Raw genomic sequence first — 23,274 nt, forward strand, 5'->3', positions numbered from 1 at the left:
AAAACTCCAAATCTTTTGCTTAGTGTGTCGACAAGTTCAGTAGGGCACGACTAGCAGTTAGAGGCAAGGCAGGAGGATTTAAAACCTGCTTTAACACCTACATAACCATTAAACTAAAGCTCTGACTCATCAAGGGCTGCCCTCACACAGCCCCTGCCCCCAAATTACACCACACCATCCGATGAGACATAACCTAACTAGACCCCACTGCCACTACCCACCTCCATGACACCACTGGACCTGACACCCACCAATCTCCATCCCTTCACTCCCACTTTACCCATCAATGCCACCTGCCAGCCTCAACAAACTCCACACTCCATTGCCTGACTCAATACTGAGCCACTCTAACCACAACACTGTTTACCTGATTCCCACCATCACACGGAGCAGGACAATTGACGTTTCGGGCATGAGCCCTTCTTCAGGAAGAAGGGCTCATGCTTGAAACGTTGATTCTCCTGCTTCTTGGATGCTGCCTGATCTGCTGTGCTTTTCCAGCAACACATTTTCAGCTCTCATCTCCAGCATCTGCAGTCCTCACTTTCTCCCAACATCACACCCCCACCAGACCTGACACCTGCCTCAACCACTGCCCGAGACAGCTGAAACCAGAACCTCACCCCACAGGATCAATATCGCCCCCGAAAACAACCCAACACTGCTGTGCCTAACTCCCACTGCCATTACCCACATCAGACCAAGCATTCTCATGTCCTCCCCTAGCGAGAGCTGAGCTCTCCACTCATCCACTTACCTGGCAATCTAACCCTTAACTAACCAGTACTTTACTCCCACTGACCTGGCACCCAACTGAATATGCCCCTCACCAAGCTGCTATGCACTTACTTCACATAATTCGCCTTTCACAGTAGCTGTCAAAGTGGCTACTGGATGTTTAGACCACAGAATACAACATTTCCTGCAGCAAAGAATTTCTGAGGTATTATTTACTGCATGCTGGCAACTGCTTACCTGTTACATTGATATGATTAATATTGTTGCAGAGACTTTAATGAGGAACAAATTTTAGGTCTCACTCCTTTGAAATCCCAAGTTGTTATGTCCACAATACATATCACCTCATTATAATGGGTGATGTATGTAGCACTTCTCAATATCACACCCTTTTAGACCCTTCCTGACTTATATTGTTGTTAAGCAAAGGTACTTAGGGATTTGAGCCAAAGGCAAGTATATGGAGTTACCCATAGATCAGCCATGATTTCAATGAATGGTGAAACAAGCTCAAGGAGCTGAATGACCTAATACTGTTCCTGTTTTCCATATACAACAATAGGCATTCCAATATTACAATATATCCCAAAAGTGCTAGTCTTGCATGTTCACAAATCCTGGAAGGTAGTAGAGCATGGAGCCAAGGTGTGCAATACTTGCCTTTGTAAATCCAGCAGGTTAGGCAGCATCCAAGGATGCTGTTCCTTGGATGCTGCCTGACCTGCTGTGCTTTAACCAGCAACACATTTTCAGCTCTGATCTCCAGCATCTGCAGACCTCACTTTTTACTTTGTAAATCCAGGAATAGATTACCAGAGCAGGGAGGTTATGCTCTAACCGCATGAAGTGCTGCTCGAGCCACAAATAAAGGATTGCACACCAGTCTGGGCACCACAATATAGAAATGATGTAATTGCAATCAACAGGGTACAGAGAAGATTTGGCAGTATGCCACCTGGGCTGGAGTGTCAAAGATAAGAGGAAAGATTGAATCGACTGGGGTTATTTTTCTTGGAGCAATGACAGTTGAGAGACCGGAGAAAGTATAAGATTATGAGGGGCAGGAAAGGGTGGAAAGGAAGGCACTTCTTCCATTAATGCCAGGCCAGAAACCAGGGGCATTGATTTAAGAGAAGAGAAAAAGTTAATTGGTGAGTTGGAGAAATGTTTTCCCTCTGACTGGTGGTATCTAGACACATTGCCCAAAAGGGAGGTTGAGTCAGAAACTCTCACAAAATTTAAATAATATTTTGATTCTCATTTGTGCTCCTTATCCTCCAGGGCTATGGTCCAAAAGCTGGAATACAGTTAGTTCCACAATAACACAATGTTTATGTTCTTGTGCATCCCCACATTATAGAAAAATACTGCTTTAAAAACAGCGTTTAAAGTGTTGGCTCTGTAATCGTGTTACTGCCAATACACATTATAAAAGTCTGCACTTTAGAAACAGTGTCCTCAATTTGTCAATCATGTTAGAGTGAATTCGCATTAATGAAACACATGTTATAGCGGAACGACCTGTATTGGATTAATATAGACAGCCGTTTGTTGACTAGCACAGACATGATGGACTGAATGGCCTCCTCCTGTACCATAAAACATAGAGAGATGTTCAGTGTGCCCTTGTGATTGAACGTTGAAGAGCATGATAGTGCTGAGAGGGCTGGGCTGGCAGGTGGCAGGTGTTCAGACAGATGGCAAGACAATAAGCTGTACTCAGCTTTCCTGCTGGGGTAATGCAACTTGCACTGGCCCTCACAGCCACCTCTATCCAAACTTGATGGATAATTACTCCGGGTATGCTCCTAGGAACGAGTAGCAACATGATCAGCCTCCTCATCCTCAATCACCAGGACCTACAAGAAGTGATCAGATGGGTAGCCATCAACCTAAACAAAACGAGACCTAGGAGTGAGGCTGCACTTCATTCAGGTGACGGACAGAAAAGACAGGAGACCTCCCTCCCCCAAGTTTAAAATCAGGGTTCTAATCTGATCCATTAAATCCCTTTGTTCCAATTGTATGACCTTAAACAGAGTGCCTCTGCTTACAGAAATCTGAATTGACAAGACTGCACATTAATATTGACACTCTTGATGGCCTGATTTAAAATGTCACATAAATTTCTATAGCAGATCTGAAATAATGATTAAAGAGTCTGACTCTATCTCACATGCTTTGCTTCCCCTGGCACATTGTTACAGACCTTCCAGCTTGTTTCGTGTGGTCTACACAAGGATGTTTGGAGAGGTCAGCAACAGATTATATTGACAGAAAGAAGTCCCTTTCCTGATGGAATATCTTCTGTGACTTAGATTAGTTTTCATGTAGTTTAGAAAATCTCCTTATGCATTGTCACATCTCTGTTTTCTGGGGTATCTCCAGTATTCACTTCACCGGCCTAATATTTGTTTATATTCATGAAGGTTTTTCCATTAATAGCATTAATAACTATGTACGTGATACACAGAAAATCTGTCATAGTTGGCTAATAATTGATGCAATTAAGTGTGGGATGTAGTTAGATTTTATTCAGGTCAATTTGTAGCTGTCTGAACTGATATTGAGTAACTGTAATCACTTGTGGTTTTCAAACTACTTGGACTGAATGGGGAGATTATAAAATAAACCCTGATTCACAGTGATTGGACTGTGGCAGCACTTGGAAACTATTTTCTGTTTAACGAAGTAAATGAAATAGATTGTGTTGAAAGCAGGTCAGTTTAGTTTTGGTTTGAGAGTTTCTCTCAAGGTATGGATGGTGGAGTATTGAATGAATTGGAGTTGCTGCTAGGTATGTGCAACCTGGACACTATGAGACCAATTAGATTAGTAAGTGACAAAGGCTGGAAGTGGCAAGTATAGGGAATCCTGAAGAATGTTCATTTGTTTTGGTGGGAAATAGAGCAACAACAGCTGTCAGAGAATCAAAACATTGTTATAGAAGACGAGGAAGCCATTCTGCCCAATGTGTCTATGACTTCATGTAGCTTTTTCATTGCAGAAAAACATTCTAAGGTACTTCACAGGATCAATGTCAAATAAAATCTGACATCAAGGACACATAAGGAATTCTGAAGAGAGGAGAGTTTAGATTAGATTAGATTACTTACAGTGTGGAAACAGGCCCTTCGGCCCAACAAGTCCACACCGACCCGCCGAAGCGCAACCCACCCATACCCCTACATTTACCCCTTACCTAACACTACGGGCAATTTAGCATGGCCAATTCACCTGACCCGCACATCTATGGACAGTGGGAGGAAACCGGAGCACCCGGAGGAAACCCACGCAGACACAGGGAGAACGTGCAAACTCCACACAGTCAGTCGCCTGAGTTGGGAATTGAACCCGGGTCTCGAGCACTGTGAGGCAGCAGCGCTAACCACTGTGCCACCGTGCCGCCCACGTTTTAAGGTCCATTTGAAAGAAGTGGAGACATTTAAGGAAGGAAGTTCAAAACTTTGATCATAGATACCTGAACTATGCCATCAGAAAATTAGGAATGCTCATGAGGCCAGATTGGGGGAAAGCACTTTTAGAAGTTTCTAAGCGTGGAAGAAATTACAGGGAAAAGTTGGAGTTGTACCTTTGAGGAATTTCCAAACAATGAATCCGAACATGAAATTAAAATATTGCTGTTATGGGGTTCTGAGGTTCAGATCAGGGTTAAACTGGTTAAGTAGTGAAATGTTCAGCCGGATAAGGTGGTGGAAGAATACAGTGCAGAGTTTCTGATAAAAACTGAGACAGATGATTTAATTATTGCCAATGTTAAAACAACAAAGAAGATGAGAAAAGCAGATTGTGTTGAAAGCCAAAGGGACAAAGGACTTTAAGGTAGTATTGTAAATAATTCACATTGATTTTTGATTGGGTGTATTAACTTACTGCAGTGGTAAATTAATATGTGGCGAATGGTAGAATTGACACCATTGTCACCTGAATCTGAGAACTTACATCACAAAGCTGCTTCAAAGAATCCCTTGGGGTTACTCTAAGAGAAGCAATGCGATCTATCAGTATCGTAACCAACAGTCATCCCTCAACCAATGCCAGAAACACATTTATTGCTCATACTTTCATTATCTGTGAGATTTGCTGCCATTTTGTTCCACACAAGTAGTGATTTCACTACTGGCCTATAAATACATTCTGAGGACTTGCTATATGAACACAAGTTCCTTCTTTCTTGCAATGCCTTTACAATAGGAAGTCAGGAATCTGTTTTCTTTGTTTTCAGACTATTTTCTATATTTATTGCATGCATGTAGATTGTTAGCAGAATCCTAGCACGGTTGAAATTGTATATATTGGAGGCTTACATGAAAAATGCTTAGAAATCATGATCATAAAGTCTTTTCCTTGTCATGATTCCAAATTACTAATGCTAGATATTTATAATGTAGTTAACTGAGAAGCTTTAGTCTCATGGTCCATTTATTAAGCTGTAGGATTGAAGTATCCTATGTAAAATATATATATAGTAAGATATTGCACATCTTGAGTAATTGTGTAATTAAAGGTTTGCTGATTTTGCTGCAAGTGGGGCATTCACTTAACAATGAAGACTGCTGTTATAACAGATGTTAGAGGTTTCCTTGAAAGGAAACTCCTCAGCATCTAATTATAGAGTGCGCACAAGATTAACAGATGTTTTGTCTTCACTGTAGATTAAATATAATGAATCATTTAATTTGCTTCTTTTCAGGCACTTAAATGTGACCTGTACATACAATTGAAATATGCACATATAATAATATTCACTTAAGACTGGTTCTGCTTAAAGTGAATAAATGCTGATGAGGTGCAGTTTAGCCATCATGATATTGAAAATGAAACAAGCTTGAGGAATCTCTGTCCCTATTTTTGTCAGTCAACATCCATGCAAATGGATTTCCACTCTGCACTGATGCTGAACTTGCCAATGAAGATGCAGAGCATGGCTTGACTTCAGAGTGAAGTGGTATGAAATTCTTTGAAGGCAGCAGACTCAATATTTTTTTCCTCAAATAAAGGCAAAATACTGCAAATGCTGAAAATCTGAAACTAACACAATGCTGGAGAAACTCAGCAGGTCTGGCAGCATTTTCTTCAGTTCTGTAGAAGAGTCATACAGCCCTTGAAACATTTACTCTGTGTCTTTCTGCACAGATGCTCGCAGACCTGTCTGAGCTTTTCCAGCATCCTCTGTGCTTGTTTCAGTATTTTTCTGTTGAAGTTGCTCTGTTATAATCAGAAGTGAATGCATGTCTTCAATCCCTCTGAAGATCAAAGAAACAGCCACTTTGGATGGAATCTTACCAGAAATTGAATAAGTGTCATTTTCATCAAGTTTCATGGTGCGTTTCTCTATGTGAGCCATAACAGGTTTTCTGGCACTATCTTCCTGAACTCACCTCATTAACTAGGTAATACGGGCCAATGGATTTTCCTCTTGTCCATTGATAGCCTGTTTCTCCCACTCTCTATCGGCAGAAATACTCATTATTGCTGGGACATCTCTGGATGTCTGGTGCTGGCATCATATTTAAAAAGAAGGTGTGTACTTGATCAAATGCTATGAGTATGGAATTGGCCTGCTTGGATTGTGACATTTGCCCCAGATGTGGCAGAGAAAGGAGATTCATGCCTAACTTTGTGGCAGGAACCCTGGAGACGCTGCTCGATTGCAATGGGACAGATGAGGAAATCACCCTCTTTCCTTAGGACTGGAAGAGGTGGACATGATGCCAGACCCTACCAGCCTGATCTGAGTTTGCCATTTAGATTAGTGTGGTGTCAATCATCTGGAGGAACACCCACAATGTGGCAAGAAATTGAACTTTACCTCTCTGCCAGGGACTGTGCCACCATCTTCCCTCTGCTATATTACACTCCTTCTAGCTCTTCTACTGCACCCACTCCCCAGCAAGCGTAATGCTCTACCACTCTTACTGTTACATGCAACAGCTTCCCTCGCTGATCCTTAACCACCAAATCTCCTAGTCTATTGACACCGCATGACCTCTGTCCTGTCTGTTCGTTCACACAGGAAACGTAACCATCTTTCCCTGACGAGCACCAGCACGAGCAACTGTGTCAGTTACTCTTATCTTATACAATCTCTACTTTTTTTTTCATTTCAGAAGAAAATAGCCCACAATCGGGCAAAAGAGCCAAGATGAATGGTAGGATGCCTGCCATTCAACTCTTCACATCTCATGAAGAAGGTTACCCCAGACTCCGTATTGATATTGGATAATGTCCTTGTCTTACTGGCCCCTTGACTGAAGGCTGCCTCCTTTATCTTACTCCCCTTTAGCTTTGAAACATGGCCATTTGTTTGAAACACATGCTAGTGCCTAGCATGTGAACAGGTGATACATGGTGTAGATTATGGTTGATGTCCAGTCCCTAGACTAATTGATATTGACTACCATGAGAAGCTGAAAAATGTGTTGCTGGAAAAGCGCAGCAGGTCAGGCAGCATTCAAGGAGCAGGAGAATCGATGTTTCGGGCATAAGCCCTTCTTCAGGAATGAGAAAAGTGTGTCAAGCAGGCTAAGATAAAAGGTAGGGAGGAGGGACTTGGAGGAGGGGCATTGGGAATGTGATAGGTGGAAGGAGGTTAAGGTGAGGGTGATAGGCCGGAAAGGGGGTGGGGGCGGAGAGATCGGGAAGAAGATTGCAGGTCAAGAAGGCGGTGCTGAGTCTGAGGTTAGGACTGAGATAAGGTGGGGGGAGGGGAAATGAGGAAGCTGGAGAAATTTGAGTTCATCCCTTGTGGTTGGAGGGTTCCTAGGGGGAAGATGAGGTACTCTTCCTCCAGGCATCCTGTTGCCATGGTCTAGCGATGGAGGAGGCCAAGGACCTGCATGTCCTTGGCGGAGTGGGAGGTGGAGTTAAAGTGTTCAACGACAGGGTGGTTGGATTGGTTGGTGCGGGTGTCCCAGAAGTGTTCTCTGAAACGTTCCGCAAGTAAGTGGCCTGTCTCCCCAATGTAGAGGAGGCCACATTGGGTGCAGCGGATGCAGTAAATGATGTGTATGGAGGTACAGGTGAATTTCTGACAGATATGGAAGGATCCCTTGGGGCCTTGGAGGGAAGTGAGGGGGGAGGTGTGGGCGCAAGTTTTGCATTTCTTGTGGTTGCAGGGGAAGTTGCCGGGAGTGGAGGTTGGGTTGGTGGAGGGTGTGGACCTATCGAGAGAGTCGCAGAGGGAGTGGTCTTTCCGGAACGCTGATAGGGGAGGGGAGGGAAAAATATCCTTGGTGGTGGGGTCTGTTTGGAGGTGGCGGAAATGACGAAGGATGATATGATGTGTCTGGAGATTGGTGGTGTGGTAGGTGAGGACCAGTGGGGTTCTGTCCTAGTGGCGATTGAAGGGGCGGGGTTCAAGGGCGGAGGAGCGGGACGTGGAGGAGATGCATCGTCAACCACGTCTGAGGGGAAATTGCGGTCTTTGAAGAAGGAGGCCATCTGGGTTGTTCGGTATTGGAATTGGTCTTCCTGGGAGCAGATGCAGCAGAGGCGAAGGAATTGGGAATATACAATAATTGACTTCTTGCGGTTCCTTCGATTTCCTGTCGATGAGATCAGAATACCGACAGCAGCAGAATAATGCAAGATCTGCAGACCAGATTTCAGATTCAGATAGGCAACAGTTATGAACTCTGATATTTGAAATATTATTAGGTTTCAGATCTTTCAGTTGGTTTTACTTTGTCTCTCACCAACAGAAAGAGAGAGAGCTTTTTTTTCCTTGAAAGCATTTCTGACAACCTGGAGCGTCGGAGGCTGAGGGGTGACCTTATAGAGATTTACAAAATTATGAGGGCCATGGATAGGATAAATAGACAAAATCTTTTCCCTGGGGTCAGGGAGTCCAGAACTAGAGAGCACAAGTTTAGGTTGAGAGGGGAAAGATATAAAAGAACCTAAGGGGCAACGTTTTCACGCAGAGGGTGGTACTTGTATGCAATGAGCTGCCAGAAAAAGTGGTGGAGGCTGGTACAATTGCAACATTTAAAAGGCATTTGGATGGGTATATGAATTGGAGGGATATGGGCTGGGTACTGGCAGGTGGGACTAGATTGGGTTGGGATATCTGGTCGGCATGGACAGGTTGGACTGAAGGGTCTGTTTCCATGCTGTACATCTCTATGACTCTATAACTGTGACTTCCAGGTCATAGAGTCATAGAGATGTACAGCACGGAAACAGACCCTTCGGTCCATGATGACCAGATATACTAAACTAATTTAGTCCCATTTTCTAGCACTTGACCAAATTCCTCTAAACTCTTTCTATTCATATTTGCATCCAGATGTCTTTTAAATACTGCAATTGAACCAGCCTCATCCACTTCCTGTGGCAGGTCATTCCATACATGCACACCCTCTGTGTGAAAAAGTTGCTTCTTAGGTCCCTTTTAAATTTTTCCCCTCTCACCCTAGACCTACGGCCTCTAGTTATGGACTCCCCCACCCCAAGGAAAAGACCTTATCTTTTTACACTATCCATGCCCTCATGATTTTATAAACCTCTGTAAGATCACCCTTCAGCCTCCGACGCTCCAGGAAAAACAGCTCCACCCTATTCTTCCTACAGCTCAAACCCCTCCAAACCTGCTTGTAAATCTTTTCTAAACCCTTTCAAGTTTCATAACCTTCCAATAGGAGGGAGATCGGAAATGCATACAGTATTCCAAAGTGGCCTAACTAATGTCCTGGACAGCCGCAACATGACCTCCCAACTCCTATTCTTGATGCTCTGACCAGTAAAGGAAAGCATACCAAACGCCTTCTTCACTATCCTATCCATCTGCAACTCTACTTTCAAGTAGCTATGAACCTGCACACCAAGGTCTCTTTGTTCATCTTTGCAAACACTCAACAACCTTAGTCCAGAAGGTTGTTGCTAAGCAATGAACATCACAGGTTTGAGAGATAGGACCATAAAATCCATATCTTATTTCTCTTAAAAGCTTTACTGAACACTTCACCCAATATTACATGCTTTTTCAGAAAATGGCAGATAATCCACAGTTCTTTTGAATTCCAGTTCCAAAAGAATTACACAATAAACACTCTGGCCACACAGCTCTATATTCCTTTTTCTCATAGTTCATAAACAGATATGTCTTCTTAACAACTTTACAGAGTGGCTGCAGAGAATCTATTTCCCTGGCTGGAAAGTCTACAACCAGAGGTTATAATCTCAGAAAATGTGGTTCAATATTTAAGAAAGCGACAAAACTTTTTCAGTTCCGGGAGTGTGAATGTTTGGAATGATGTACCTCAAAGGGATTGAGGGACATGAGGACAGGACAGACATATTGCTGCAAAGGTTCAGCTTTTGATCTTACTGAATAGCAATGCAGATGTGATGAGCTGTATGTTTTACATCTGCTCCTACTGCGTATGTTCTTGCATATTGTTTGGAACTTAAAGAATTGATATACCAGTAACAGTCAACACAAGTGATTGTTAGGTTTACAACAGATCCAAGTTATAACCTTTACTGATTTTAGTGTATTCCAAGTCTTCTGTTGCCTTCCAGTCTGATGATCACAATGTATTCCACATAACAAGAATTATGCTATGCACATCTGGATTATGCTCAAGATGTTATTAATCCAAGTCTGTGCCAGTTTCTGGGCCAACTTTAGCAGCAATATTGCAAATAATTTTTTATTGGAACTTGAATTGTGTTTTAGTTGTAGTACAATCAGATCTTGAAAAAAGTATATTGAATAAAGCGAGCTGACAAATAAATTAACTCACAGTTAGTGAAGTAGAAATTCACTTCCATATTTGTAGTTTACAAGTATTCAGATTCATGCAAAAGATAAGTTCTTTTTCTCTAACCATCCCAATTTAACCAAACCATAGTCACAACTATGTCAATGGACCTTAACTTTAAGTGAAGTGTAAAGCAAGGAACTGACATGAACCTGTCTGTTAGAAAAAAAAGTGTTTCCTCCATGAATCAAAACTGAAAGGAATATAACTCAAGAGGGATAAACATTTTTGAATCACTCAGAAAGGAAACAGAAAACCATTGTGTGATTTTTCTTTCACAACCTTGAGGTAAAGTGGGAGAATTTGGGGTAAAAGTCAGATACCATAAATACGTGTGCCCTTTAAGAAATTTAGGATACACTAAATTGACTTGTTAAAACCACTAATACAAGGCCTAATCCTTTGTGTACTGATTTACTGAACCTCAAGATTTGGCATGTCTGTGCAAACCGTATTGCATCATGTCCTAGCCTGTACCAAAAATAAATGTTCCCAGACCCATGGGTGGGTGGAATGTGAAGAAACTGGTTTTGAAACCACTATCACATGCATTCATCTGAATCACATTCAACAAGAAGGGTGCAGGTATGTTTATGTAGGCTTTAAGTTCCAAAGTTGGTTTTGCCTTGGACAGTGGTACCTTTGCTGCTCCTCACCTCACCTAAAGGCACGAGTCTGTTTGTTGGGTATAATTCCTTAGATCACTGCAATATCTCCGTCAAACAACAATTATTATAATCTGAATTTAGATTGTGAACTGGCAAAGTGTATTTGTGCCAGCTCCTGTTTTATAGTCATGCTGTAAATGGAGTAAAACTGTTTCATATTTCAGAATAATCAAAAAGATGAAAGATTCAAATGGGGAAGAGTTAGACAACTGTGTAGTTTTATTTATTTAATTTTTGAGAAGTGTGAAAGTAAGGCCTTAATCTACAGTTGCTTCAAGTTTGCAATTGTGTCTTAGCCGCTGTTTTCAGTGTCAGCTGCAAATTCTGTTCCTTAGCTGTAATCCCCATCTCTCTACTTACAGTTTCTGCAACTAAACTAGACCCTGAGATAAGATTACAACCATAAATTCACACCACTGTTAATGCCACTTATTTCTAGTTGTGTATCTGCCAGACCTCGTTCCCATCTCTGTTTATATGTTGCTGAAACCCTCATCATAGCTGTTATCTCTGGACTTCAGCATTCAAATGTGCTTTTGTCTGGACTCCCAAATTCTACCTGCCATTGTGGTCAGCTGTTGGCTGTATCTTCCCTTGCTTATTTTCAAACTTCTCCATTGCCTTGCCCATCTCTACCTTTGTAATTTTCACCAGATCTACAACTCTCCAAGATATCCTCTAATCCTGGCTTTTCAAAAATTATTGACTTTTTCTTGCTATACCATGGGTGGCTGTGCCTTCAGTTCCCAAGGCCCTCAGCTTTGGAATTCCCTCTCTAGAGTACTCTGCAAAACTACTTTTCCTCCTTCCTTGTTGAAGCTCCTTAAAACACACCTCTTTAATAAAGTTTTTGAATTCTATGAAGACCTCTTCAATTAGGCTGAATATTTCGTAGTTCTGTATATGTCATTTGGAATTTTATAGCTTACAATGCTGAAAAATATGTAAGTATAAATATGAAACCATGTAGAGAACTATTCAGTCAAATGAAGAATGAATGTAACAATTCCTTAAAATGTAACTTATCTGAAAACATTCTTCAAAAAGAAAGCACTGCAGCAGATTTCTCACATAAGAAACATTAGATTAAATTAGATTCCCAACAGTGTGGAAACAGGCCCTTCAGCCCAATAAGTCCACACTGTTATTGGCCCTCATTTGGTGAAGGGGGTGTTTACTTATGCAAAGTTACCTAAATGTTTGGCTTTTTCCTGTTTAGTGTAGGTATTAGGTTAAAATCTTCGAGTAAAAAGTGAGGTCTGCAGATGCTGAAGATCAGAGCTGAAAATGTGTTGCTGGTTAAACCACAGCAGGTCAGGCAGCATCCAAGGAAAGAAGGAACAGCCCTCCTGATGAAGGGCTCTGGCCCGAAACGTCGAATTTCCTGTTCCTTGGATGCTGCCTGACCTGCTGTGCTTTAACCAGCAACACATTTTCAGCTAGGTGTTAGGTTATACCAATGAGCAAGTGACAATTGGTGGTTCATGAAGTTTGAGGGAGTTGGAATGGTAAAGAGTAGATAAGGATTTTACACGTTCATGGGTGGTTCAAGCAGAAGGTTACGATGGTTCAGGATAGTTAGCAGTAGGATGTTTCTCTCTTGTGAAATACGAAGAAGTGGTTGGGGGTGGGCATTGTTCAAAATAAGAAGCCATCCAGTTAAATTGGAGTTTGTTGCAACCAGTCACTCAATGAGGTTCCCCAATTTAAGTTTTCAGGTGGGATACGTCTAACTGTTAAGCTCTGAGCTGTTTACAATGAGTTGAATATTATAGCCATTGCAGTAGATATTTATGGGGGTGTTGATGTTGAAGTTAACAGTCATTTTTGAGACTCTTAGCTCTAAAGGTTGCTTAAACCCCTTCTGCCTTGATTCCTTTTAGAGTCATAGAGATGTACAGCATGGAAACAGACCCTTTGGTCTAACCTATCCATGCCGACCAGATATCCCAACCCAATCTAGTCTCACCTGTCAGCACCTGGCCCATATCCCTCTAAACCCTTCCTATTCATAAACCCATCCAAATGCCTCTTAAATGTTGCAATTTTATCAGCCTCTACCACATCCCCTGGCAGCTCAATCCATATACCTACCACCCTCTGCGTGAAAAAGTTGCCCCTTAGGTCTCTTTTATATCTTTCCCCTCTCACCCTAAACTTATGCCCTCTAGTTCTGGACTCCCCAACCCCAGGGAAAAGACTTTGCCTATTTATCCTATCCATGCCCCTCTATAAGGTCACCCCTCAGCCTCCAACACTCCAGGGAAAACAGCCCCAACCTGTTCAGCCTCTCCCTGTAGCTCAGATCCTCCAACCCTGGCAACATCCTTGTAAATCTTTTATGAACCCTTTCAAGTTTCACAACATCTTTCTGATAGGAAGGAGACCAGAATTGCACGCAATATTCCAACAGTGGCCTAACCAAAGTCCTGTACAGCCGCAATATGACCTCTCAACTCCTGTACTCAATACTCTGACCAATAAAGGAAAGCATACCAAATGCCTTCTTCACTATCCTATCTACCTGCGACTCCACTTTCAAGGAGTTATGAACCTGCACTGCAAGGTATTTTTGTTCAGCAACATTCCCTAGGGCCTTACCATTAAGTGTATATGTCCTGCTAAGATTTGCTTTCCCAAAATGCAGCACCTCGCATTTATCTGAATTAAACTCTATCTGCCACTTCTCAGCCCATTGGCCCATCTGGTCCAGATCCTGTCGTAATCTGACGTAAAGGATGACAGGCAGGACTCCTAAGTGAGATACTTTTCTCTTTTTTTCATTTGCACCCCTTTGCAGGGGTGTTTAAATATCTGTTCTCAGAGTTATGACCCTCACAAGATGTCAGGCTACTAATACACGAATACTTGTGTTATTTTAGGTTTTAACCTCCCCTATTTGCTGCAAGACACTAAAGGCAAGACACTAAACTTCTGCATGAAGTAGCTTTTACTGAGAGTGGGGAGGTAGTCAGACCCCTTGTTATTGCTTCCTGATATACTTCTCTCTGTGTTAAAAGTTTGTCTGATACTCTGCAAATATATTATTCCAATGGTCTCACACTTTGCTAACAATGACTAAATTTGCATCTACAGTCATTATCGTTTGGCTGGAGTAGACCTCTTTTAGATAACACGCTTTGGAATTAAAAGTTAACAATATCCATGGTACTTGAGGTTTCTAATCCATTGTCATGACAAGCTAAAAAGGACATGCTATTCTGAAAGGGTTGTGAATCTTTGGCATTCTTCACTTTCAAGAGTTGTTTGTGAATGGGCAGCATACAAGGAGAACAATATATATATTACAGAGAATCGTCTCTTCAAATGTTGCCTCACTGATCTTTTCTCCTTGCCATGCTGAACCTCCATTTGCTCCTTCTTTATTAATTACTGCATATAAGCGAGTGCCCATTGGAATTCACATATCCTACAGTTCGTTTGGAAGGGGCAAGTTATTCCCATAGGTACACTATCTCTCAAAGGTTTTGTTAAGCTTAGACTCTATCTCTGTCACAAGTCGAAATGCATTACAGCAGTAGAGAGTTTTAAAAACTAAACAAACTTCAATTGCCATAGCACCCACTCTGGGAACATATTGATTACACTTGAAAATGTCTCCACAAGAACAAACGACTAATTGCAATAAACACAGATAGCACTGTAAACTCTACTGCAATTACACTGTAGCTCCAGACAATTAAAAGAACATCAATTCCACCTTCTCCATCTTATTTCCACCTTCTCCATCTTATATTGTATCAATAGTGTGGTCAGTCATCTCATTCTCAGTGCATGACTGCTGGATTAGATTACTTACAGTGTGGAAACAGGCCCTTCGGCCCAACAAGTCCACACCGACCCGCCGAAGCGCAACCCACCCATACCCCTTACCTAACACTACGGGCAATTTTAGCATAGCCAATTCACCTGACCTGCACATCTTTGGACTGTGGGAGGAAACCGGAGCACCCGGAGGAAACCCACGCAGACACAGGGAGAATGTGCAAACTCCACACAGTCAGTCGCCTGAGGTGGGAATTGAACCCAGGTCCCTGGCGCTGTGAGGCAGCAGTGCTAACCACTGTGCCACCGTGCCGCCCTAAGGGCCCAAACATATTTAACTGCTTCATCAACGATCTTCCTTCTATCATAAGATCATAAATAGGGATAAAAACAAAAATAGCTGGAGAATGTTTTGAGTCCAGTGACCCTTCTTCTGAACCCAAAACTTCATTTCTGAGGGAGGATCACTGGACTCAAAACATTAACTCTTTTCTCTCCACAGGTGCTGCCAGACCTGCTGAGTTTCTCCAGCTATTTCTGGTTTTGCTTCAGATTTCCAGCATCCTCAGTCCTTTGTTTAATTTCAGAAGGAGGGATGTTCCCTAATGGTCAGCATCATTTTCAACTCTTCATGCAATCTTTGCTCATTTGCAGCCAGACCTGTATTATATTCAGATTTCGACTAAAAGTGGCAAATAGCACTTGTACCACACAAGTGCCACCTAATAACCATCTTCAAGAAGAAAGAATTGCCATTTAGCTGTAATATATGAACTATTAATATTTAATTCTATTAACTAATTCAATATCTAAACAAAAAAACTGACAGATCTATGGTTGGTGGAACTCCAAAACATAAACAAAAATTGCTAGAACATCTCAGCTGGTTTAGCAGTATCTGTGGAAAGAAAGCAGAGTTAACATTTTGGGTCCAGTGACCTTTCTTCAGAAATGATGGTAGCTCGAAAAAGGATGGTGTTTATGCAGAAGTTAGGGTGGGAGGAGTAAATGATAGGTGGAGATAGAAACCAAAGAGAGAGAAAAACAGTTAGACAGACAAAGGAGTGGATAAAGACCAGTTTAGGAGAATGAATAGCTGCTAATGGGACTATTAGTAGCTACATGGAGCAGATATTGAGTCGATATGGACTCGATATTGAGTCCAGAAGGCTGCAGAGTTCCCAAGTGGAAAATGAGGTGCTGTTCTTCCAGCTTGCAATGAGCTTCACTGGAGCACTGCAGCAAGCCTGAGTCAGAGATGTTGGCCAGAAAACGTACAGGAGAGGCCAAGTTTCTAAAAAGCTCTGATGTGAATTAACAGTACATATGTTAGAGCAGCTCACCAGTGGTATTTTACACATACCATTGTTTATAGTATGGGAAAAGCTCAAGAACAAGGAGCAACAACCATTTCTTCTGTAGAAACTGCCAGAGACAAAGGAAAAGCCATTATATAAGATAGGCATTGAAGATTTCCCTTCTGTTTCAATGGCATCTTGATAGCCTTAACAATAGATGATCAAATCTCCTTCATTTAGTATGGATTCCTTCCAATGTATACCAGTAGCCATGATCGATGCTCGACTTGGGAAGAACTAACATTATAAGTTTGTTTGTTTGTCACAGAACGGCAATAAAATCAAAAAAGCAAGTAGAATGGAATATAAAAAACATCTCCCTCAAAGGCTTTGTTAATTTGTACAAGTTGAAATGCATCACATTGGGAGAAAATTTAAAAAAACAAAGAAACTTAAAGTGCCATAGCACCCATTCAGGAGCCGGTTGATTACATTTGTAAAGAGACTGCCTCAATAAGAACAAAGAATTTGTTGCAGTAAACAGAGAGAGCGCTGTCAAATCTATTGCACCGACACTGTCGTTTCAGACAATTATAAGAATATTAGAACCATGAAATTCTTACTTTTTTCCCTATTCCACCTTCCCCATTTTCTAGTTGTTGCATTTACTTGATTGTAGCATATGTAATGATTGTGAGATTCAGGATAGGTTTTACCTTTTATGTGATGTTTATACTTTAAATGATGATTTGAAAAAAATAATGCAACAAAATCTTACTTGCTATCTGAGAACTAGCTGACTGATTTCTTCATAGTTTTATTTATGTTCTAGCACATACTGAACTGAAAAACATTTGGAATGAAACAGTCAAATGACCTCCCTGTGTTCAATGTTCTCATTGAGAAATTGGCCAGGGGTTTTCACTGAATGTCTGTATAAACCTGTCTTCACTGGTTAGTGTACACATTAGGCTTTCTACAATTCCATGTGCTCTAAGTTAAAAATCACACAACACCAGGTTATAGTCCAAAAGGTTTAATTGAAAGCTAGTGCTTCCAATTAAACGTGTTGGACTATAACCTGGTGTTGTGTGATTTTTAATTTTGTACACCCTCAGTCCAACACCGGCATCTCCAAATCATGCATTCTAAGATTAACCTTATTGACAATCTCACAGATACATCTCAAGGCATGTGTTCACTACGCAAACCTGATGCTGAAATAGGGCATATCAAAGCCATCCTGTCGAATAATGGCTGCCTTGGTCTGATTACTTCTCAATCTGTGTCAGACAAACTCCTTGAAGGCCCTATAGCTGTCACTCTTGGTCCTAAAGAATGCTTTATCTATTCCAGGCTGAAGGCTAAAAGATCTCAAATGTTTGAGCAATAGGTGAAGCCAGTTATTTCACTGCTACTATGCAGTAGCAACACAAGTAGTGTTCACCACTAACAGGATCCTGCTATCAAGCCCAAGTCAGAAATAAGTAGTGTGGGACAGTAACAAAAATGGAAATGGCTGGTGAAACTCAGCAGGTCTGGCAGTATCTGTGGGAAGAAAGCAGAGTTAACATTTTGAGTTTATTGACTCTTCATTAGAACTCGTTAATGTGGTACAGTGTTGGTATGATGCCAGGTATATAGACCATATACCCAAAACTTTGTATCAAATGATATATCCTTTTGTTGTTTGCAATGAGCAAGGTACTGTCCGTACCTAAGCTCTCCGCGCATGCACAACTCACTTTCATAATGGATGAAATTCGGAAATTTGATTACATTTGCTAAATAATCTTGAATATATGAGGAATTATGCTGACAATCAATTTAGAATTGTTAGTTGGCCTCACAGTATGTCGTATTTGAGTGTACTGGAAGTTACATTTTTAGTACCTGTTTTCTGCAGAAGGAAAGAATTGCACATGGGTTGTGCCTGTTTCAGTTGAAAAACAACAGATGACAGCCATTCACTAGTTCATTTCTTAGGCCAATATCCTGATTAATCAGCATTAAACTGTGTGATTTAAACTTTAAACAAAACTTAGCTGTTAACTGTCAACCAGTATTAATGGGTTCTCACTCCATTACACACCCCTCTCACCAATCTGAGTCCACTTACCATTTACTTTCACTAATCAGCAGTCCCCGGTTATAGTGTAAATGTTGGTTTTTCCTTTGAATTTGATTTCATGTGAAATATTCTCAATACAGCAAAACAAAGAGCTTCCAAAAATATATATTTTTCTCAGCAATACTCAAATTCTGTACTACCAATGACTATCTTCATAAAAATCAAACTTTGTTATACCAACTTCAAAGTGCGAAGAGAGAAATGTATCCAGCCATCAAGACTTAGTCACAACAGAACCAAACTATCTCTCCTTGAGGTGCAAGGGTACTTGCAGCACTGAATTCCCCACTTTCAATGTCCTGGGGTTTACTACTGACCATAAACACTGTGACAACAGAGGCAGATGGAATCTGGGCATTCTGCAATGAGTAACTCATGCCCTGTAGCTTTGTGTAAGTCAGGACATAAGTCAGGAGTGTGCTGGAATAGTTTTGACTTACCTGGATGGCTGCAGCTTCAACAATACTCAAGAATCTTGACATCATGTAGATCAATACAACTCGTTTGATTGGCAACCTATTCACCAATCTCAACATTCATGCCCCACACCATTGAGGCATAGTGACAGCAATGTGTACCATCTAAAAGGTGCAGTACAGATATTTACTAAGGCTCCTCCTTCCCCACCCAGAGCCTCGAACACCTTAAAGGAAAAGGGCAATTTATATATGAGAACACTTCCATTTAAAGTTTTCCTCCAAGTCTCTCCCCATCCTGACTGGAAATATATTGCCGCTCCTTCAGTGTCACTGGGTCAAAGTCCTGGAACTCCCTTTTAAACAGTAATGTGGATGTCCGTATCATACCTGGATTGCTACTGTTCAATAAGGCAGTTCAAGAGCACCTTCTCAAGGGCAATTAGAACATAGAATGTTACAGCGCAATACAGGCCCTTAGGTCTTCAATGTTGCGCTGACCTGTGAACATAGTCTGATGCCCATCTCACCTAAACCATTCCATTATTATCCATATGTACGTCCAATGCCCTTAACGTTGGCGAGTCTAGTACTATTTCAGGCAGGCCATTCCACACCCCTCCTACTCTCTGAGGAAACTACCCCGATACCTGTCCTAAATCTATCACCCCTCAATTTAAAGCTGTATCCCTTCATGTTAGCCTTCACCATCCAAGGAAAAAGACTCTCACTGTCGATGCTATCTAACCTCTGATTATCTTATACATCTCGATTAAGTCACCTCTCAACCTTCTCCTCTCCAATGAAAGCAGCCTCAGTTCCCTCAGCCTTTTCTCGTAAAAGTTTTCCCCCATACCAGGCAACATCCTAGTAAATTTCCTCTGAACCCTTTCCAAAGCTTCCACATCTTTCCTATAATGCGATGACCAGAACTGTATGCAATACTCCAGATGCAGCTTTCCCAGTATCTTGTACAGCTGGAACATGACCTCTGAACTCAATCACCCTACCAATAAATGCGAAAACACCATATTAACAACCCTATCAATCTAAGTGGCAACTTTCAGAGATTTATGCACCTGGACACTGACATCTCTCTGTTCTTCGACACTGCCAAGAATTTTAACATTAGCCCAGTACTTTGCACTTCTGTTACTTATTCCGAAGTAAACTACCTCACACTTTTCCACATTAAACTCCACTTGCCCTTTTCAGCCCAGCTCTGCATCTTGTCTATGTCCCTCGGTAACCCACACCATCCTTTGGCACTATCCATAACTCTGCCTACTCTGGTATCATCCACAAATTTACTAACCCAATCTTCTATGCCCACATCCAGATCATTTATAAAAATGACAAATGGCAGTGGCCCCTAAACAGGTCCTTGCGGCACACCACTGGTAACTGAGCTCCGGGATGAACATTTCCCATCAACCACCACTCTCTGTCTTCTTTCAGCTAGCCAATTTCTGATCCAAACTGCTAAATCACCTTCAATCCCAAAACTCCGTATTTTGTGTGATAGCCTGCCTTGTGGAACCTAATCAAATGCCTTACTGAAGTCCATATACACCATATCAACTGCTTTACCTTAATCTACCTGCTTTGTCACTTTCTCGAAGAACTCAATAAGGTTAGTTAGGCACGTCCTACCCTTCACAAAACCATGTTGACTATCCTTAATCAAATCTGAGGCCCTCAAAGTTGTTAATGACAAATCCAGCTCATTGTGGAATAGTGTCTCAGTGTGGTCCTTTCTGGCTGCATGCTTCAAAGTAAAACAGTACAAACAGTGTCAGCTCAAACTGGAAACATGTATGTCTATTTTATTTCCTTCTAAGTTACACTTGATGCAAGGGGAGACAATGAGATTTGTGAATTCTCATTTTGTGCCCATATTAATTTATGCTAATAATCTCTGATTAGTGTTTCTAAATATATAAACGAGGCCTTGGATCAGTCTAGGAATTATACAGAGCATTAATCGGACAGACTGCTGGCGGAAACAAATCTTGCCTTGCTAAATTGTGGTCAGGTTTGAAGTGCACATATTATTTGTGTTTGTGGAGCTTCTAATTCTGAAAATTTTCTTTGATTTATAATTTACAAAAAGTACTTCCTCATTTTAAAGAAATATAGTCAAAATATTTTCCTAATTTTAAATTACGTTCCTGCTTTTTGAATCATTAATGTTTTAAGGGATAACTATCGGTTATTATAATGAATCATGCTGAATCATACAGCAGGTTTTAATAAAAAAATCAGAGACGTATAGATTGTATATGGTATTGCTCATAGTCATGTTCCAGCAATAGATGATTAACGAGTAGTGTCAAATGCTGCAGGCATAGTTTGAAGATGTAAATCGGAAGTCATACAAATAGCAATAATGAGCCCAACCCATAGAATGATCTATTTACTCTCTTTTATTCTTTTATTCTTATTGACAAATCATTTTGCTGTTTGCTCTGTTTTTCACATTTGGTGTATTTATTGCAACAAATGGTAAATGAATGAATGATGCGAAGTTACAGAAATTCTTTTGGACCCTTAACTTCTTTTGTACATAAGTACGTATCTCAAATCCAGAAACATTGTCATGTGTTGATAAATTCCAGTTTTACTGCCAAATATTTTGCATCATACAATATATCTGTGCTTTTTTCGCATATTCTAAAAATATTTTATTAAAATTTTGTTAAATTAGGTTTTTTTTCATTTTTAATTAGCAAGAGGATGAAATTTCTGTTGTGTTGAAACAGTGAGAAAAGAATTTCGTCTGTTAAATATTGTTTTACTGTGGGATAATGTGGACCCAGTGGTAGTGTCACTGGGCCTGAGTTTATGATTGTAATGTTCCCCACCCAATACATTGTTACAGGTATGCCAATAATGTTTTTAAAAGTGATGTAGTACAGAAGATCAAATTCCAAAAGTGGTAATTTACTGATGTACCATGAATACTTCTAAAAGGTACAGCTGGAAAATTACACTTTGTACTTTAGCATTCACCAGCTGTAAATAAGTGATTGCCCCAGTTACTGGAAGTGACGGGTTTGATAGGAGGTACGATTGGTGTAACAAACTTTTTTTTAACTTTAGAGATGTCTGATTGGTTCCATACTGAGTTCATTTATCTATTAATTTCGCAACCTAAAAGGAAAACAAAAGCCGTGGCAAAGATAAAACAGAACTATATCAACATTCAGATTACATTCAGTGTAGTTATATTTCCTTTCCTATTTCTGGCATCCAAAATGGATACTAATCCATCAATAAATCAGTTCTTTAGAGAGATGTAGCTTAGTCGGTAGAGAGAACATTTTAATAATTTTCAGATGAAGCAAATCTCGTGAATGAATAATAATTCAGCTATTTTAATGTGACTTTCCTGATTACTTCAGCAACAGAATAGAGAATGCAGAAGGCTGATAAGAAAGTGAATGAACTAATCCATTTCCAGAAGTGTATAAGAAGAAAGTAAGAAAGTGTGAAAGCATGTCTCATTGCAGCAGTATTCTGGTGAGTAACTAAAATTCCATTTTAAACATAACTATAAACTACATTAATGTCACTGTTGTTGCAAATATACTACATTTTAAAATATTAAAAAAGCACTGTTCTAAATCTTTGAGTTACGCCCATCGTAAACAAATTAAGAGTTTCATATTTTGACTTGTGAGTGACTGCGGGGCAATGGCAATTACTTCTAATATTTTGCTTTTGAGTTTTACCTTCTCTTTGGATAGGTTCTGATCATTATCATTATTGTTTGGTTTTGCCCAGCTAATTTAAAGCCCTACAAAGATTTTAACATAGTCATTGAAATTATTCTGAATTCTTTTTAATGAAGATAACAGGAAGTTGATTAATTATTCCTTACAACCTATAGGTATTTATGACACTGGTGAAATGATTCATTTGCCCTATTCCTCTTTCAAGCTGAGAGATGGTTTAGATGGAAGCTATTCTAAACTGCTACCAGGGATGAAAGTTTGCACATTTATTTACTATTGTATATTGAGGTTAATGCGGTACAATGGTTGTGACTCTACCTCTGACCTGCGAGAGTAAGGTTCAAGTCCCATGTTCTCCAGTGATGTGTGATAACATCTCTGAACAGGTTGATTAGAGAATATATAATCAATCTAGGATTGCTAATTAAGAGAATATTACACATTGAGGCTCTTGATGTGCAGTGGTAGTTTCTTTACCTCTGAGCTAGGAGACTCCAGTTCAAGTACCACTTGTTAGTTTTAATTTGTTGTTCTCCAACTGCCCCGGTGAATTAGTAATTAATTAGTTTGTCAAAAGGGTGATTTGGAAGTGGGCTATTAAATAAAATATATTGAGGGGTTCTTGAGGTGCAGTGGTAGTGTCTGAAAGTGTTGCTTTAAGAAGAAGTTGGACAAGACTTTGAGTTGTAAGGTCAATAACTTCACTATAACA

The 23,274-nt window shown here is 40.6% G+C and overlaps 1 protein-coding gene across 3 annotated transcripts in view; it reads left to right on the forward strand.

Moving 5' to 3' along the window:
- nckap5l (NCK-associated protein 5-like) overlaps positions 1-23,274 on the forward strand; it is an 807,388-nt gene that overhangs the window by 131,217 nt on the left and 652,897 nt on the right. For 2 of the 3 annotated variants that reach the window (XM_060827141.1, XM_060827140.1), the window contains exon 2: positions 22,230-22,347. The exons of the other annotated variant lie outside the window; for it this stretch is intronic. In XM_060827141.1, the coding sequence (XP_060683124.1) occupies positions 22,324-22,347 (24 nt within the window). In that variant the 5' untranslated portion in view covers positions 22,230-22,323. The remainder of the gene's footprint in view (positions 1-22,229; positions 22,348-23,274) is intronic. 3 annotated transcript variants of the gene reach the window in all.

The sequence above is a fragment of the Hemiscyllium ocellatum genome, chromosome 7 (assembly GCF_020745735.1).
Source record: "Hemiscyllium ocellatum isolate sHemOce1 chromosome 7, sHemOce1.pat.X.cur, whole genome shotgun sequence".
In the NCBI taxonomy this organism is placed as follows: Eukaryota; Metazoa; Chordata; class Chondrichthyes; order Orectolobiformes; family Hemiscylliidae; genus Hemiscyllium; species Hemiscyllium ocellatum.